Genomic DNA, 12,670 nt, shown 5'->3' on the forward strand with positions numbered 1-12,670 from the left:
ATAGAACAATTAGGTGACATCATTCATACGCACTCGATCGAAAGTGTGTATGCGTCCATAAAAGAATGTTTTGTAATTAACTATCAGCTATAAAAGATCATATCGCCAATTCCATTAGTTATAATTATCAATGATTACCATTACGTCGGTCTATAAATTTAGTACTTATCAGGGTAGTCAATTAGTCAATTCTTTACAGATCCTGAGATTAATGCTCAAATATTTTGACGTGAAGACAATATCAGTCATCTATCCAGTAGCTTTATTTATGCTTTCTCAGTTAATATACTAAATCTAACAACTTTGATGAGGTATCCCTTTTCTTAGATACTCTAAACACCTACAACCTTGACTAAAAACAATTCTTAAGTATGAAGGGATGTACTTTTAAAATCAGTATTATTTTAAGTTTCTTCACATAAATATCAGCATCATTTAAAAAGTGAGGCAGTAAATACAGAGATTAGATATTTACAAGAATTATACTAAGTACAAAATACTAAGAAAATCATAGCAGATACGACAGCATATTCATATACATTAGGTAAATAGTCCCTTCAAAGTTTAAACTTAGCCGTAAGAAAGAGGTTGAACTAAATCAAAACAGCCAGTTCCCCCATTAACCACTCGTCCAGTTACCAATCGTGAAGAAGGAGATTTTAATACATCAATCTCTCCATGAGCTGTTGCTTCTCGCAAGAAGTGAACGGTCGTTTCAAAACTCATTTTTTGAAACGGAGAAGAGCAAGATGCCATTCCAAGTCGATTTAGTGGCCTATAACTACCTTCATAGGTCATATAATCAGCAATGAGGGAGAGATGACGATAATTTACGTCAATGCCGTACACTCGAAATACATTTTCAATTTCCTAAACATAAACGTTAATATAAGCATATGTAAGTACAAATAAACAGCATTAATAGTTAGATAAATGGTAGACCCTGATTTAATTTATCATACTTTTCAAACTAAATCAACACAATAATTCAAGCAGTGCTAATAACTAAGTTAGAATTGTGAGCAATGACTAAGCTCAGAAAGCCAGATGACTATAAAGACAGCACTAAGTACCTTAATGATCGCTCTATACGCAGCTTCGATGCCATATGTAGACGCCATCGCATGAATTTCATTGGTGTAAAGTTTATTAACATCTATGATATTAGCAAATTGCCAAGTATCCTAATAGTTTTGTTCACAAATAATGCCTTACGTTATAAGAATATTATGACAAACGAAATAAAGATAGTTATGCTTAAACGGAAAGCGCCGAAAAACTCAGGAGGTAGATAAATATATTTCTACACCATATGATATTTAACAGCACATTCTGAAAGGAATATTGTGTAGTGGCGTCATTGTTATTTTAGTATCCGAAACATGAAAATTCTTCAATATTTCAAAACATTACCTGTAAATTGACTCCATCGGTAGTCAGTGTCACGGTTTCATTTTTATCTTTATTAATATAGCACTTCTTAACTGATTGAACTTCCCGAATAGTTGCCTACATCAATATCCACGCAAACAATTATTTACGGTTGGTATACTTATCACATAGATAAAAAATCTATTCAGGTCAAACCTGCTTAGCCAATTGCTCAATAATAGGTTCTAAAATTATCTTGCCTTCACTCAAGGATGTCTAATTACAAAGTTAAAAATATTACCTTGAAATGGGGATATCACATGCTTTGCAGACTCTATTTAACAACGTAAAAGGCTTTATTGTCACGTTTTCGACAAGTATTTAGCCTTACCGTAAACGTAAACTCATACCATCGTTTATTTTGTACATCATGAGAATTTGCTACAATTCTCTGATGGATAGCAGATACAGTCTTCAAATTGAAAAAATGAAAAAATTTATTGCTACGCTTACAAAAACCAAAGTCTATTCGTCAAAAAATTTACTTACATTCTCTTTATCTTCGTCGGTTATATCCGGCTCTAGTACATGCGGTTCTTCATCTAAAATTATTAATATTAGATAAAATTGCTATACTCCGCGTAATTTCACAATCAAAAATGTGCATACTGAATTCATTAGAGTTTTGGCTTTGATTTGAGTATAATTCTGAGCCGTCATCATTATCGTCAGATTGGGAACTCGAATCTTCGGTTTCATCTACAATGATTACGCAACGAAAGCATCAGTAAACACCGACATTAAATAACTGATAAATCAGAAAGTATATTTGATTAACTAAAGTTGTACTGTACCTTCGAACACTAAATTTAATAAGTAAATAAAACATTTACTAAAGTTTAAACTCACCATCAGTATTATCATCATAAGATAACTTCTGTAAAAAAATAAGATTAAAACAATCCAATCAACTCAAAATACGGCTGTAACTTACTTGACGATTATACTATGCTTGGTATGACAAATATACCTTTACTTTATTACTCTTATGGTTCAACTGATTAGGGTTATTTGTTAATTGATCGTCATATGTTGTCTCCTCATCTTGAGTTGATTCTTTACTTTTTTCTTTAGCTAGTAGGTAATATACCATTTATACATTAGCCCTTTACATAAACTATTTTTAAAATCATAGTCTTAAACAGAGTTATTACCGTCATCATGAACATCACGGAATTTTCGGAATCGTCCCAATTTATTTAGATTAATAACCCTGAATAATAAATTAGAGTAAAGAATATTACAATCAGAAATAGATAGCCAGTAGTGCAGTGCAGGGTTAGCAATTCCCCGTAACCTACTTGTTACTTTTGCTTGCTTTAATGACTTTCTCAACCGATTTTATGAAATGCAGAATAAAGACATCTTCGATAAATTTTATAACTCGCGCAGGCTTGATAGCAAATTCATCCTGTATTTCAAATATGAATCGGTAAAAAAGTGCAAAATTCATAGATTATATATATATATATATATATATGATTATAACTGTAGTTATCAAATACCTTATAGTCCTTATAGGGCAACAGATTCATTCGCACGGAATAGTACCGTTGAAATTCACTAAAATAATAAATTAGATAATCAACCCTTAAGAGACAGAATTATCCACTAAAACAGCAAATATACTGGCTTACGTTACTGAAGCATCTTTAGTTTTTTCATCGTCAGATGTTTTTCGTTTTCGAATTGAAGCGGATACATCAACATTTTCCAGTACCTGCGGGATTATAAGCGAATTTGCAATTATTATTGTTAAAGAATTTCACTCCATTTTATCCGAAAACTGAATTGAGAAACTTTCTAACTCGAGTTATTACTTTGTAAAAGCAAATTCTATCTTTACCATGTAAGCACATAAACGTAAACATGGTATAAAAGCAGCATAAATAGAAAATTAGAATTTACTTGTGATAAGGTTACTCGTGTGAAATGTTTCTTCAGATATTTAGCATTCTTGTCAGTATCCTTATTCTTCTTGAGTATAACAATCATGGAAGGTGTTTTAATATTTGGACTACCAACCATTAAAATTTCTCTTAATCTTGGAATTCCTAATGTAACATTCATTTCCCCTCGACCAGCAAAATGGAATGTATTTAATGTCATCTGAGTGGATGGCTCGCCTATCGATTGAGCAGCAAGCAAACCTACAGGACATCCGGGCTCCACTAAAGCACGCATAAATTTTAGATGCATCATTTTACGAAAGTTATCGCAAGGTACATAATCATTGTTTCTCGATGTTGGGATACCATTCTCATATTGCGCTAAGAACAACTCAAGCTCCTTCCATTGCTTCTCTGATACACTACCAAAATATCTATCCGGTTTTAATCTGCAATTAACAGGGTCTGGACATGTTGAACCTGACTTACAAAATTTTTCTTTAATCGAAGAATCAAGTTTCTTCCATCCATTAATAATAGCAGTCGTAGCAGTTGATAACCCAGTAGTTTTGTCTAATACATTCGATTTATAATCTTTTCTTATTTTTTGTCCTAAGTTAGAAAATTCGAACTCTTGTACTGCAGACGTGGAATATAACTGACGTAAAGGCGGTAAGTCATCTATCTTTAAGTTGCGTTTTTGGAACCATTTCGCTAATTTTTTGTAACTTCGAACAGCCTTCTTTCTATTGATAAAATCTGATTCCATAACTGCTTTAAAATCTAGCTTATCAAGCATACTGATATAATTATTTGCCATAAATGGGTAATGTACTGTGGATAAAAACTGTGTATTGGTGACATCGACAGAATCTTCTCCATATTGAAACTGAATTACAGAACCATCGGTATCGCGGACAGTTAGATCATATTGAACAACTAGTCCCTCTAAGTGCTTAACTAAACAACGCTGTAAATAGCCACTTCGACTGGTTTTCACAGCAGTATCAACTAATCCTTCTCTTCCAGCCATACAATGAAAAAAATATTCTTGTGGTCGTAAACCAGACAAGAAGCGATTATCAACAAATCCACCAGCTCTTGGGCTTGTGTCGTAGGGAGTAAAACTTGGCAACGAACGTCCACTAATCATTAATGGTGGCCGTTTCCCTTCGAGCTCAATTTGACCAAGCAAGCAAGAAATTTGCATACAATTAACCGTTGAACCCTTAGCACCGGATTGGACCATTAATTGCAAGTTGTTTTCCGGAAATAGTTTAAGTAGTCCAGCGCCAGTACATGCTTTATTAATTTCATTGGTAAAATGATCAGTGTTACGTTTCATATGGCTTTCTAATTCTGCCAATAAATCTTTATTTTTAAGATGAGCTTGACAAAACTTTTCTTGGACAAGCGATTTACTGTTAACATTAAACGCTTCCTTAGCAATTTTATTACCGGATGATGCACAGTCTTTGATAAATTGTTGACGCAAATTATCTGCATCTTGTCGAACTAAAATATCTTCAATACCTAAGGTAAAACCATTCATTTGTAAAAATTTAGTAAGTAGCTTTGATACGCTTGATAGGAAAGTAGTCGAAGTATCGCCGCCATATAATTCATAACAACAATGAACTAAACCGTAAGATGTGGCGCCAAAATGAGCTTTGTCTAAGATTCCACATAACAATTCTCCTTGTCGAATAACAACTTGAGATTCGGATAAAATTTCATCATATAACGGTTTATAATAGCGCGATTTCTTTTTCATACGTGTATTCACCCAACTTTTATCGGCAATTTTTGATTTGCCCAACATATTTAAAGGTGTACTATTCTTGGGTAAGATATTGAGAAGGAGAGTTGATAAAACTTGCTTACCAGACCATAACTGACGTGGCTTTATAATACAAGGTGGTAATAAATGTATCGGACCATCTTTATCAGTTAATGCGAAATAAATAAGCTGAAAATATTGCTCTTTTGTAAACATTCGACCACGAATCATTAACTTCACAGAGGATACCATATGATCTTGTATCAAACCACTTATTGGCTTACCATCTTTAGGTAGGAGATACTGATATTTAGTACTTGCAATAGTATAAGCTTCAGCACGTGATAATTCGGATTGTGGAACATGCATATTCATTTCGTCACCATCAAAATCAGCATTATAGCATTTACAATTAGCGTAATGTAATCGTAGAGTTTTCTCACCTGGCAAAACTCTAACCTTATGTGCCATTATACTAGGACGATGTAACGTAGGCTGGCGATTCATTAATACCACATCACCATCAACAAGATGACGATGAACTTTTTTACATTGACCAACATGGGACGTATTTGGAGTTAATAATTGCTTTGCTAAGGCTTGGCGTTGATTGAAACTGTGTTGACTAATTTTCTTAATATTACCATCTTCAAATTCAATAAGAGTTGCACCGGGATGCTTATTAGGCCCATTGATGACGGCATTTCTCAACTGTCTAACATTAAATGGTGTAACAGGTTGACAATAGGTCAATTTTGTAGCAAATACCTCAGGAACTCCAACTTCATCGCAATTAATTGAAAGATCAGGCGAAATTACTGATCGAGCAGCAAAATTCACTCTTTTACCCATCATATGCTTCCTTAATAAACCTTCTTTCTTTTCAAGTATTTGCTTAATACCAGGTGCCTTATCAGATGATAATTTATCTAAATCGCTGTCCACAAAACAGTTAACGTGCGTTTGTAATCGAAGCCAAGCATTGTGTAATCGAGCTGTAGGTGTACTGCCTGCTATCTTGATTGATCTACCACCAAAGTAATAAGATTTCACCTTAACGTCGTGATCGTTGACATTTTTATTCTCTTCTTGTTTTAGATTATCAATTAAATCTTCTACAACGACATTATCTTCTAAAATTTTATTTAAGTTGGTAGTTTGAGGGCTTTCAAAACGACTATCACCTAATGTTGAAACCTGTCAAGTTCAAGATGATAATAGAGAATCAAACAAGGGTAAAAATGAGTTCTATTTTATTACAACGCTATAATTTCCGTATCTAGTAATATACCATTATTAACTTGTTACTCCTAAATGTGGACTGCAGTATAATTTAATTCAAGGCCACAAGAATGTAACTATGTAATTATTGACTATTTTATATACAAGTAGCATGATACATAAATTATTTAAAAGATCCTATTATAATAACTGATTCTACTTACAGGCCTAAATCGTGTTGGTGGGACTGGGATGACATCCAAGAAGAAAGAATTTTCATTTGCTATACGTCTGTTGGAGGTAAGTTTATTAAATGTGCCAAAGACTAGCGTTAATATGCGTTTCTCATTCTTCCATAGTTGGCGTAAATGATAACGAACTTCAATAGGATGCATATATTTTTGACGAGCTAATGAATATTCGCTCTCCATTTCGGTATTCTTTCCTTGATCAATACTGTCATTTGATAGATTACTTGTGACCTGATGTACTAAATTACCCGATTCTGTATTTTCAACTAATTCCTGAAAATCAATAGTTTTATCATAATCTTCCTGGTCATCATCATCTTCCTGATCAGCCTTGGAATTATTTTTACTCTCATTGTCATAACCTTGCCAATTTACTTTCGATTGACCATTCTCATCATCATCTTCCTCATCGTCACGGTTACTTTGATTCTTTTTCTTACTTGATACCGTCTTATCCTTGGACACGGTTGTTAATGTCATCGCATTGGACGATTTTACACGTTGTTTATAGAATACCTTAGCATGGTGCTGTGCTCGAATAATATGGGGTGGACCTTTACAACGGTTACATTTCTTCGATCCATGTGAGATACAATAATGAAAAAATTGATGTAAAATCAATTTACGACATTGAGTTACATTTTTACTATAAGTCCATTTGGAGGTATTTTTCTTGTCTTGCAATGGTATATTGGCAAGAGCATGTTGAACTTCTGCATTGATGGCATGAATGATACCTTTTTGGATTTGTTGAAAGCTCATGTCTTCACTGCTGCTAAGAGTATTAGCCACTGCATCAGCAATATCAGGTAATTCATAGCATTTAGTCAGTAATCCATACTCGAGTAATTTCAATTGGCAGACGAAAAGATTTAAAGCTGCAGGTGTACCATGTAAATGATGGCACTGAAAGCACATCCCTTTCAGCAGCATTAGCATGTGCTTAAAGAATAACGGATGATAGACAGGTAAATGCAGATCAATATGGCCAAAATGACCAGGACAATAATCCATAATTTGCCCACAGGTACTACATGGGCTTAACGTTTCAATTGGGCCTAATGCTGGATCGCATAGACCACCATGATTTGCATTCATTAATCGATCAAAAGTATGCACATTGGTAATTTGTTTAACGCTTAATTTACGGATATCCTCGCTCGTATAAGTTGAAAAGCGAACAGCTAATGGTCGTTTAATCGGTACTGTGTTATTGGACCAATTCGCCATATTTTATCGATTCACCTTAGGATAGAAAAAGGCAAGGGAGTTGATTACAGTATGACTACTTTTAGCAAGCATTTTGTACACAGCGATCCATCCATCAGGTCGAGCAATTGATCACTACGATATAGTTTACTCCTTACCGTCAATTACAAATTTCCAATCAGAATCTTTAATAGCTGCACCTATAGTGTGTTCTTATCCTTGGGAAAATCAATCTGATCAAAGCAGAAAATATTAATGAGATTTCTCGTCTTGAGTACAACGAGTCCAACCTTTAACCACCATGATGGCCGGCATGAGATCGATTGAAAGCATGAGCAAGAGCTTGTGGTGGCTTGGTGCATCTGCGTCAACTGCAGCTTGTGGCACGCACACTATGAGGTGTCATGTATCGGACTGACGGATGGACAAGAAGTTGTACAGTACTGTACAATGTACAGTGCAGTATACTGTACACTGTACCGATCGTACTGTAATTGCAATTCACCGGCTTAACACGCACCCTATAGAAGATGGTGTAGCTATCAGACTATTTGGAACAGTATACTATACTGAGTATAGAATACAGTCGACTACTTTCTTCTAGCTAGAGCCTACAGTATACTATATCAGACAGCAGGATACGATAGTGGTTTTTGACTGTAGTGTCCACGCGAATCTGTCCATCGATCACTCAATTATTCAGATAGGGTGACCTGCCTCATAGTAACCATGCAACGTAATTGCTGAGGAGAGGAAGAAGCTGAAGAGACCATGCCATGGCCATCTATGTCCATTAGTACCTCTGCGTTGTTATGAATCATAGGCCATGTCTGTGGAAGATGAAGCTGGTAAAGAATTTAAGGCAAATCTACAGAGCTTATTAAAAGAAGAATGCTTCGTTGATAATAAACCTAGATGTAAGTAGTGCTTGTATTGGCTTGCATTGCTGTTAGTCCATTGGCGTTCATTCTTGCTAATGATTGCTAAATGAAATGTAAGCAAAGTGTGCAAGTAGATGATTGGCGTAAGCAAATAGAACTAACCACACAGTAGCTAGTTATTAAAAACTTAAGTAGAATCATGTCATCCTGCAGCAAGTATAGATAGTAGTATAACTAAATCTGCGGTGAAAGATTACAAATGATAACGAGTTAACGTTAGGCTTAGGCAACGCAAATACTGTACAGCTAAGTACTTGGTAAGCAATCGTTCAATGTTGAAATTGAATCATCGAGAGGTTATTAAAAAAAGAATGCTTCGTTGATAAGAAAACCGAGATGTAAATGCTGCTTGTATTGGCTTGTATTACTCTTTATCCATTGTCATTTATTCTTGCTAATGATTGCTAAATGACATATGGACTGAGTATGCGAGTGGACGATTGACGTAAGCTAGTAGAACTAACCACGTAGCTGTTAGTCATCAAAGGATACAGTAGAATCATGCCATCCTGCAGCAAGAATATAACTAAGTCTGCGGCTGGAGATTACAAATGATGACAAGTTAACGGTAACTTTAGCCAATGTAAATAATACTGTAAAGCTTAGCACTTGGTAAACAGTCGTTCAATGATGAAATTGAGTCATCGAGAGCTTATTGAAAGAAGAATGTTTCGTTGATAAGAAAACCTAGTTATAAGTGCTGTTTGTATTGGCTTGCATTGCTCTTTGCCCATGGCCATTCATTCTTGCTAGCGATGGCTGAATGAGATATTGGCTAAGTATGTGAGTAGACAATTGACGTAAGCAAATAGAACTACCCACGGAGTAGTCAATCATCTAAGGATAAAGTATTGTAGATTTACCATGTCACCCTACTACAAGCGTAGATAATAGTGTAACTAAGTCCGCAGTGGAAGATTACAAATTATTGCAAGTTAACGGTAAGAGTAGACTATACAAATACGGTACAGCTAAGCGGTCTTTCAATGATGAAATTGAATCATCTTGAAGATTGTACTTGTACACTAATAGATGATAAGTATAGTGGTATACAAGCACTGCAGTTATTAAGTGACGAAGTAGAGTCATATCTTGCAGCAAGCATGGACAAAAGCATAGTCAAGTCTAGGGTTATAATGATAAGTGAGTTAATAACAAACCTAGACAATACCAATGCAACTAGGTAGGAATCAGATGATAAATAAGGGCATCTGCAGCAAGCACGAATACAAACGTAATACAGCCTGCCTACGTTTAATATTCCAATTGTACTCACAAGCGTAGTGAAATAAAAATACAACTAAATAGTCATCAGATGATGAAGCAAAATCATATCATTTTTCAAAACAAGCAATAATAGTAAATGAAGCACGGTAGCTTATGCGAATAATTTAGATCTTAAAAGTTTGGTTATGATCTTGTTCTATGAGAAATACATAGCGCGTTTAACAGTTTTATATACTCACAACATATGTAAAATGTACGTAGAGTATACTTACATTAAAATAGTGAAACCATGTACTGCTGCAAAAGTAGCACAAACCAAAATATCATTTACTAATTTAACAATGAAACTATCGTGCCATTAGCTCTAGTAGACTAGAAATATGACTGTTAATTTCACCTTAATTGAATTCTTTAATGTTTATTACAGCATGCCATCAACTTGCAGAGCTTTATCAAAATTTTGAAAAACAGGAAGAGAAGGCATTCCATCAGTTTAAAAAAACATGCCTTGAAATGTGTTACATGCCAAGCTGTTTTGCATTGGGAATGTATTACATGCAGAAAAGAGGTAGGTTATTTAATAGTGAACGTAAGCACTAGTGCAGGAATACCAATAATATATATCTAACAATAGAAGAAATATCAACTTTAGACTTTAAATTTTCATGCAACTGATATCTTACGCATGGAATTGTCATTATGTTATCTTAACCAGAATTCACTGGTGGTAAAGATCCTGATAAAGCTCTCAAGTACTTCTTAATGGCGTGTGAAGCTAATATTTCTGGTGCGTGTAATAATGCTGGACTCATATTGCAACATGGTACAGAAAAAAGTCCAAAAGATGTGAAAAGAGCGGAAGCATTATTTGAGAAAGCTTGTAAAGACGACTTTGCAAACGGATGTTTTAACCAAAGTATTCTGTATCTAACTGGTAGAGAGAAGGAAATTCCTCGCGATATGGAAAAAGCGGTAGAATTAGGTGTCAAAAGTTGCAATCTTGGTCATTTATGGGGATGCATGAATGCTAGTAAAGCATACAAAACAGGAGACGGGATAGAAGCTGATCAAGAAAAAGCTAAAAAGTTTAGCGATATCGCTTTAGAGTTGATGGGAACCAAGAAGTGAAACTGACAGAGTTTTAAATTTTTATTATACTTTATTTAAGCTGCAATGTCCAAATAAAGTTGAGGGCAATCTCATAAATATTACTACCCTATCCTTGAATGCTGTAATCTTTTTTTAAAAATGAGGTATGCTTAAACGAAACATTACTGTGTCCGAAAAACATAAAGTATGCAAGAGTTTTATAACTTTATTGGTATTGGCGTTATGATGTAGTAGGACTATTACAGTATGAAGTTCCTCATATACATATATAGCAAGAGTAGTGTAAGTGTACATGTATTATTTAATAAGTTTAATGTGAAGAAACAGATAATAGAAAATGTAAAGAAATTATTCTTAATTTACGATTCCGTACACACGTAGCTACTTTGTAAAAGACTAAATTTACAGCAACGATTGGGGTAGTGCATTTATCAAATTTCTCTTATTCCCTTCGCTTTTTAGTTTTTGGAGATATAATGCTTCTGCCCCGTTCACTTATAATGGAATGATTTATCGTTTATATAAAATACTAGTATAAGCCTCAGCTCGCGAATTAAAATGAAATGATCTTTCGCATTTGCGTATAGTAGCTTTTCTAGGACTTTCTGGGCCTGTATAATAGTACGATAATCGAAATAAAATAATCTGCCTTTAGGTAACCCTCCTAGGGCTATAAATGCCTAGCTAAATGCTTCGCTACATTAACAGATGCGTACAATCCCGTACAGTAATTAATATGAATGAAGTACACCTTCCTACGGTCTCCTCTTACTGTAAACACGTAGTTAAAAATTTTACTGTGCCATTAAGATACCGATGAATATTGCATTGTCTGTTCGTAATTAAGCATTCTACAACTCTAGATACTGTGTGGACTACGGTATTTGCTAGCTATCCAAATATCATATTCATGAATATGAAATGAATAGATAATAATCACTGTAGCCTCCCTACGACATTAAACTCTCACAGAAGCTTTCTAGAACACTGGATACCTTCTAAATTACATGTTAGCTGCGCTAATAGCTTGCTAATAATATAAAATAAATTGTCAATAACCATTACACCCTCTTCACGACATTAATCGCTTAGACAACATGTTTTGATACTCTAGACTCACATTAATTGATTACTGTGAATTACACTACTGCTAGTAATTGATACACTTTCTCTGTGACATAGGTAACTTAGACACACATGTTTTGCTCCACTAGCGCCACGCTAATTAATGTAAAATGAGCTGTCCATCATACAATACATCAATTTCTAGGACTCTCGATACGATACAAAATAGCTAACTGCACTAATACCCTCTCAATAATGTGAAATGAATCGCTAATCCGTGAAGCAAATTGTATAAGGCTTTAAATACCCAGACAAAATGCTTGCTGTGTCAATTGAAGACTAATTATGGAATTACGAGAAGTACAACACGGTGTCGCGAAGACTATCACACAATGTATGCCCATGGAGCTGCCTTCGTTATGCAACAGCAATTCTACTGGATGGTATAACAGTAGGACAGCGGATTAATTAATTATACAAGGCAATAGAGCATGGAACATAGACTGCTATAGTTTATTGCATTTAGTAGATTGTTCTCTACACAAT

General features: G+C 34.6%; 2 protein-coding genes across 2 annotated transcripts; one reads left to right on the plus strand and one right to left on the minus strand.

Annotated features, from left to right (window-relative positions):
- Positions 1 to 570: 570 nt before the first annotated feature.
- Positions 571 to 7,802, minus strand: TRIADDRAFT_27970 (uncharacterized protein; the record flags this gene model as incomplete). The annotated part of the gene is made up of 14 exons (XM_002114302.1): positions 571 to 870; positions 1,074 to 1,184; positions 1,414 to 1,509; positions 1,588 to 1,631; positions 1,747 to 1,896; positions 2,008 to 2,130; positions 2,281 to 2,308; positions 2,402 to 2,505; positions 2,586 to 2,644; positions 2,733 to 2,842; positions 2,937 to 2,994; positions 3,278 to 6,297; positions 6,546 to 6,777; positions 7,063 to 7,802. 14 exons carry the CDS (start codon positions 7,800 to 7,802, stop codon positions 571 to 573), a joined length of 5,175 nt encoding a protein of 1,724 aa, XP_002114338.1.
- Positions 7,803 to 8,085: 283 nt separating this feature from the next.
- TRIADDRAFT_58040 (uncharacterized protein) lies at positions 8,086 to 11,077 on the plus strand (the record flags this gene model as incomplete). Its single annotated transcript, XM_002113974.1, has 5 exons — positions 8,086 to 8,187; positions 8,605 to 8,698; positions 9,755 to 9,865; positions 10,377 to 10,517; positions 10,665 to 11,077. The coding sequence occupies 5 exons, from the start codon at positions 8,086 to 8,088 to the stop codon at positions 11,075 to 11,077; spliced, it is 861 nt and encodes a 286-aa protein (XP_002114010.1).
- Between the last annotated feature and the right edge of the window lie 1,593 nt (positions 11,078 to 12,670).

Source organism: Trichoplax adhaerens, genomic scaffold, assembly GCF_000150275.1.
Source record: "Trichoplax adhaerens TRIADscaffold_7 genomic scaffold, whole genome shotgun sequence".
In the NCBI taxonomy this organism is placed as follows: Eukaryota; Metazoa; Placozoa; class Uniplacotomia; order Trichoplacea; family Trichoplacidae; genus Trichoplax; species Trichoplax adhaerens.